Here is a 6,495-nt window from a genome sequence, read left to right as displayed (position 1 = left end):
TGCTGCCCACCCAGAGCTCATGTGCTGGGCAGCAGCAGCAAACGCTGCCCAGCGCAGCAAGCGAGCGAGCTGCAGCTGATGCTGCTGTGCGCAGCCCTGACGGGTGAGCCCAGAGCCGGCGCAGGGCCCAGGCTGGCAGCGGAGGCGGGTTACAAGCTGGTGCTGAGCGCAGGGTGGGGGAGGGGAGTGGCGCCTCCCCTGCCCTGTAGGCAGCGTTCCACGGTGCAGCGGCTCACAGCCTGCATGGGGCTGCCTGTGCCTGCTCAGAACAGCCCCCCCCGCCGCCCTACCGGAGGTTCCAGTGCAGGGCAGTCACGGGTCCCAGGCCAGAAGCCCCTGCTGGGGCTCCCAGGTGGGAGCAGGTCCAGGTGGGCCTTGCTGTTGAAGAAGCCCTCCAGGACTTCCCCTGGGTCCTACTGCCCTTGCTTCCAGTTATCTTTGACTGGAACCAAGGACAGGTGCATTTTAATTTTCTAAATATTTTTAGGGGCTCTGCGGGCCAGATAGAATGGCCTCATGGGTGCATTTTGCCCACCCCGGACTAGAAGCTCAGTAGAGACTTGGTACAGCCTCACAGCTTAAATCTCCAAAGATTCCTCCTGCATTGAGCTGTCCTTGTGCTGACTAGCCTGCACATATACCATCTTCACAGAGGACATTTTTACACATGCTCAGCAGGGGAAACAGGTATTGGGGGGGGGGGGGCTTTAGTTTGAACAGCTCCAAGAGCTACTCAAACTAAAGCTCCTGCAGCATCATGTGTCAGCGTCCCTGTGCTTCAACATGGTGGTAGGGGTGTTTTAACTAAAGCTTATTAAACAAGGTTTAGTTAAAGTGCCCCCACCACCATGTTGAAGCACAGGGATATTGATGCATGAGAGGTGGAGGCTGGCTGGAGTGCACTAATTAGCATGCTCCAGCAGACTTGATTAATCGAGTCTGCTCTGATGCATGCTAATTAGCAGACACTGGAGCAGGCGTTGGGCACCTGTATAGGTGCCTAAACGAGCCAAGTTAAGGTTCCATAAGAAGTATTAATGCAGGCATTTCCTAGCTTGTGAGTGTTTGGCTTTGCAGTAATTACAGTATATTCTCTTAACAGCTTATGTGTGTGTAATGTTTATGCCTGGGACATGGGAATCTGTCTGGACTCCTATCCCAGGTACCTCTGGCCTTTGCAGGGCTATTTCTCTATAAGTTAACTCAGTTCACAGATGCTGCAGAGGGTACAGGGCTTAATACATGGAGCAGGCATTGACAAAAAATCTCAATTCTTTTTTTCATTGATGTTTCTTTTTTATTTTTTGCTCTGTTTCACTCTTAAACCATAAGTCCGAGGCAGCTGAATAACCTGGTTCCTCATAGCTTCTCCCCATTCATCTCTCTGTTTTTAATTTTGGTTACGTGTAATTCCTCTCCCATTTCGGACACCCAGCCGAACTGCTGACATTGCTCAGTTGGCTGTGTGCTGTTGTATTTGTTCTTTGCACAAAAGCTACACCATTGGATTTATAGTTCCATTCACTGTCACAAGGGGGAACCAGTTCTGTTCCTTTTTACTCTTTATTTTTTAAATTCTCAAAACTTGCAACATCCACAAGTGCTCTTCTGTTTTAGAAAATGTAAGGTTGATGGAAGGTGCCGGGTTTTCACCCTGAGGTCTGACCTCCTATATTGTCAAAACACATGGGTGCTGGTTATGCAGGTTTTCCCCATACCTCCATGTCTTTCTGGGGATTTCAGGGGAGAGAGAAGTTCTGGCTCTCTGCTTAGATTGCCTAAGTAGATGCCATTTAAATCTGGTGGCTTCAAGGACATAAACACCTGCTTATTAAGAACTGGGCTGTGACCTTCTAGTTGTTTCTTGCAGGCCCCCAAACAGACCTATTGGGCTTAAGTTCTGCATGTGCTTTTGCTTCAGGATTCTGCTGTGCCACCAACATGTTTATATGACAATGTTCTCAGTAAAACTAAGCTCTCAGCAGATGCTGCTACTGGGGTTTAATCTGGCATTTGTTCTGAGTTCACTCTCTGGCATCTGTATTGAAACTGAAAACCTTTGTCTTTTAGCAATCCCCTGGGTACCCAGCCAGAGCCCAAGAAGTCATCTTCCTCCACAGCAAGCAGGAAAGGGGGCAGCTCTTCTGCCTCAGGGCTGAAAAAGTTCTTCTCCGTTCTTAGCCAGAACACCAAGCAGAAGCTGGGCAGGTTCCGGTGCTACAGCATGGAACAGCTCCCTCCTGAGGCTCCAGGCTCAGTTCAACCTCCAGAAGTCAGGTCAAATGCCACTGAGTGTTCCAAAATGAAGAAATCTCCTTCCCTACAGTCTTTGCGACTGGTGAGTCTCAAGTGCAGCTCTGAAAGACCCTTTACAGTGGGACTGGGGCTGGAGTTTGAGCTAGGCTTAAACTAGACGGAGCATTAGAGAAGACAGTGTAAGGAACAGTTCTTCCCCAGTTCTGTGCCTAGTTTTGTGATCTTGAATAGATCATTACACCTCAGTGTGCTTTTCTCTAGAATGGTGATAATGACACTTACTCTCCTGTGTGAGGGAGCACGTGAGCTACAGAACAACATTAAATAAGAGCTAGGAGTTATTTATGGGTGTTCCATTGTATTGCTCTGGTCTTTTTTACAAAGAGTATGCAAGTGACAGCTTATGTTGTAGCTGTCACCTAGCTTCTTTCAGCTGACTTCTGTATGTTTGTGGCTTGCTGTTTCTGCCCCTCTGCATCACTCTTGCATTCACAAACTGCAGAGTGACCCGTAGTAAATCAAATGGTATATTTAGCTGAGCCAGCACTGTGCCCGTAGAGCACAAAAAAGCAGAGAGGAATGGAAGAGTTGGGTGATTTGAACAGTCATGCCTAGCTGAGTGGGCCTTTTCAGATTCCAACATACCAGCACAGGAGGCCACTGAAGCAGGGTGGCCAATTGAGTGATTTATCACTTAATCTTCTTATAGTCTTTTATTTGTATAGAAGTAAGAGACTGATCTGAAAATAAAAACCCCTTTCATGTAATGTAACTTACCAAAGTGCTTCTTCATCTGGGGGCTGTGAAAAATGGGAGCCCTAGGAACTTTTGAGTAGGGCATGGTTTCCCAGGACTTTCAGCCTTAGGATCTTGGGAAAACAAGAGTTCTTGGGTTGCTGTTAGAAGTGAGAAGTCTCAGAACTGACTTACTAGAAGGTGTGTGTAAGCAGCCTTCAAGTACTATTTATCTGTGTTCACTTGTCATCCCCAAAGCAAGACAGCTCGGTGTTTAGTCTTCCTGGAAGCTACTGATACTGGGGAGAGGGAAGAAACGGGGACATTTGTGTTTTCCTCCCTCTGGGTTTGTTTCTTTTTTTTTAAGGTGAGAGCAGAGGAGTATGGGGGTTTAAATGCTGTTGTTTTAACACTTCCCATGTGTCTCCTGTTTGGTTAAAAACCTCTGCTGCTCTCTTTCTCAGAACTTGTTCTGACTTTCAGTACCTGTGTTTTCTCACTAGATGCCACCCTTCAGCCAACCAAGAAAAGCCTCATCCGTGCAGAACATCCATTCTTTCTTGGGTAAGACAGACCGGTCCAATGCTTATTTGGTGGTGGAGCCGGAGGAAGACAAAACAACTGATAGGTAGGAATAGGCAGGTTGGGACATTCTCAGTTGACCCATATCCAGAAAAGAAAACTCTGGGTTGAATATCAAGAAAGGGTTTCCAAATGTGAGACTCTCTTGTGGAGCAGGGTGCCATAGAAATATGATGGGAGCCTCATTGCTGCAGTTGTTTGACACTGGACTCAACAAAGCTCTGGAGAATAACCCTGAGAGAACATAGACTAGTCTGCCTGAACCCTGAAGGGATGGACTGAAGGTCTGACACTACAGGTCTCCTCTGTCTCTGACTTCCTGGAATCTCTGAATGCCCCTTGTTTAAACCAGGGTCTCCTACATCTTTAAACATGAGAAGAGAGAGAAAGAGAAGTCCCTATTAAGCAGTTACAATTCAAGTACTTGTCTTGGGCTTCTTTTATCTTTGAGAACAAGATGCTTTTGAACCCATAGGCCTGAGGGGAGGAATGTTTCTGAAGTACTGAGCTACAGTCCTTTATTCTCATGTAGCTGATATGTTATGCCCCACTGCCTCCAAGGCATGCCCTGCTTTGCTCAACATAGCACTAGTGTTCACTTTGGCTCATTCCTCTCTCCCCCAGGAAAGTGGGCATTCTGCCCCGGCGTTCTCTCAGTGTGGAGGACATTGGCACCCCTGACTTGGTACGAACTGTTGGTCGAGTTGTAGAAGTCTTCCCCGATGGAACAAATCAACTGGAGCTACAGCGCCCCCCAGGTGGCACCTTTGGGTTCCGTGTCTCCTCTGGGAATGGCCGTCCTGACACAGGTACCTGCTGTGTCTCATAGGGTGTTAAAACATCACCAGGTAGCTTGCTTAGGGTTTGTGACAGCTTTTTGGGACCATAAAAATAACTCTTTTCCGTGCCCATTTATAACTCATCTGTTTGGTTGATATGTGGTTGTGTGTCTCCCTTTTGTGTAGGTCCCTTGCTGGTGTTACACAGGGACACAGCTCTGGAAACTGTGTTCATTTGCTCCAGCTGTAGAGATAGAAGGGAGCCTGAGCTTTTGTGTTAGCCTTGCACACAAGTTACTGTCTTCTGTGTCTACATGGATGTTACATGGCTGAGATGGGAACAGAGCCAGCACTCTGGAACCAGCTAGGGTCTGGAAGCCTCTACTAGCCTTGAGATGCATCTTTCTGTGATGCCTCTTCAAGTCCAGGAATAAATCTTTCTCCCATTTGATATAGAGCTGTGTACCATGCGATCTTTTTATGGGTGGTGTGGGATGCTGCATAATATCAGTACTGTTATATGTAGAAACACCTACATAAGATTCACAGGATGAGTGCCGTGGCAAGGAAGTTGGGCATCCAAGGCAAAACCACAGCAGCAGCCTGTCCTTGCCCTGTGCACAGATCCAAGGGGCATATGCCCTCCCCATGCTTGCCCAAGAGTGCATGCAGTGGTGGAAACCACTTTCCACCCATTCCTGTGCCTCCCCAAACAAACCGCTTGCAGCTTCATCCTGTGCCCCATCCTGGCTGAACTGCACCTATTGGTGCCCCTTTGCTTCAGCGCCTGGGGCCATTGCCCTGTTCACCCCCCGTTCCCCCCGACTTGCTATGGCACTGCACAGGATAAACCTAGTGATTTCAAAGAGGAATCCATCATGCTAAAAACTTTCTGATCTGCTGTGGGCTTTCTGAGTCATCTCCAAAGGAAAAATTGCACTATTATTTTTATGGAGTCAAGAAACAAGTGAAAGCTAAGAGTTGGCATTTTCTGAGGGGTGCCTTACCTCTAACAAGGAGTGCCTTGAGGTTATAAAGGTTGAGACCACCGAGCTAGAATAAACCACCTTGATTGGGTAAGATTCAGGGCCTGATTAAACCAAATATTCCAGGACCTTTTCTAGCCTGTTTCCTGGAAATGCTTCAGTGTCCATAACTAAGAGCTGCATAGCTATTCCAACGTCAGATGTGCAGGTTCCCAGAAGGGTTGTGTTTTTATTTTAAAATCCTTGACTCTGGACATTGTATGTTCTTCTTGAAGGATTTTTTATTTTTAGAATTTATTGCCATGGAGGTGTCAAGGCCAGCAGCCTTCCAGACCAAATTCCTACCACAGGGTGACAAATTATCATGCTGGCATGCCTCAAACTCAGCCATCCCAGGAACAGATCATTTTTTACAGTTTATTCAGCCTTGAGTCTCTTAGTCAAGACTTACAACAAGGGGGCAACTGTAGGCAAAGCAAGCAAGGGATGGTTTTACCAGTGCAGCTGAGGAACTCTTTGAATAGCCCCATGTTCTAATCCTTTACCATATGGGGACCTGGCATCCCACCCCTCTGAAAGTTGGCTGTGTCCCAGAGGGTGAAAATTCCTGATCAAGCTCCTGTGAGCCTGGCACCAGGTTGGAGTCATGTGGATGCTGTGGGTTAAAGCTGTGCAGCTCTTGGCAGGCTCCATGGTGTGGCAATGATGTTTTAATGTTTTTCTTTTCCCATCTGTTGTTTTGTGTGTGTTTTTTCTTCTTGCTTCCCACCATCCTGTTGCACATTTTTAACATGTATTCATTGTGGGGGAGGTTCCTCATCCTCCATGTATATTTGCCTCCCATCTAAGTCTTTGGTCCTGTGTGTTGTTGAATAGGCGAAGTCAGAAGGTGACCAGCAGGCAGGCATGACTGGAAGGCTGTGGTTCTACCATCTGTAATTTAAAGCAAGTTCTGCATTCCCCCCTGCCAACCTTAAGACATGTACTTGAGCTTGGAAGGCACAGGGCACTGGTCATGACGTGCAGAGGTTTAAACTAGGGTTGACCTGCCAGTCAATTGACTGGTCAAATATTGTCAACTGACTGCATATTTTTTGACTGGTCAAAGATTGGAGGGAGGAGGGAGAGGAGGATCCAGGTAGTTAACCAAAGATTGC

At 47.3% G+C, this 6,495-nt stretch overlaps 1 protein-coding gene across 5 annotated transcripts in view; it reads left to right on the top strand.

Annotated features, from left to right (window-relative positions):
* The window catches only part of KIAA1614 (KIAA1614 ortholog), a 75,928-nt gene that overhangs the window by 59,894 nt on the left and 9,539 nt on the right, over positions 1-6,495 (top strand). For 3 of the 5 annotated variants that reach the window (XM_019501777.1, XM_019501776.1, XM_019501775.1), the window contains exons 7-9: positions 2,071-2,338; positions 3,495-3,619; positions 4,198-4,382. In XM_019501777.1, coding sequence (XP_019357322.1) covers positions 2,071-2,338; positions 3,495-3,619; positions 4,198-4,382 — 578 coding nt within the window. The remainder of the gene's footprint in view (positions 1-2,070; positions 2,339-3,494; positions 3,620-4,197; positions 4,383-6,495) is intronic. The other 2 variants (XM_019501778.1, XM_019501779.1) reach the window with 2 other exon arrangements.

The sequence above is a fragment of the Gavialis gangeticus genome, unplaced genomic scaffold, assembly GCF_001723915.1.
Source record: "Gavialis gangeticus isolate Ggan-Ray unplaced genomic scaffold, GavGan_comp1, whole genome shotgun sequence".
NCBI classification, from domain to species: domain Eukaryota; kingdom Metazoa; phylum Chordata; order Crocodylia; family Gavialidae; genus Gavialis; species Gavialis gangeticus.
Note: the sequence above shows the minus strand (reverse complement) of the source record. Positions and strands in the feature narration are given on the sequence as shown.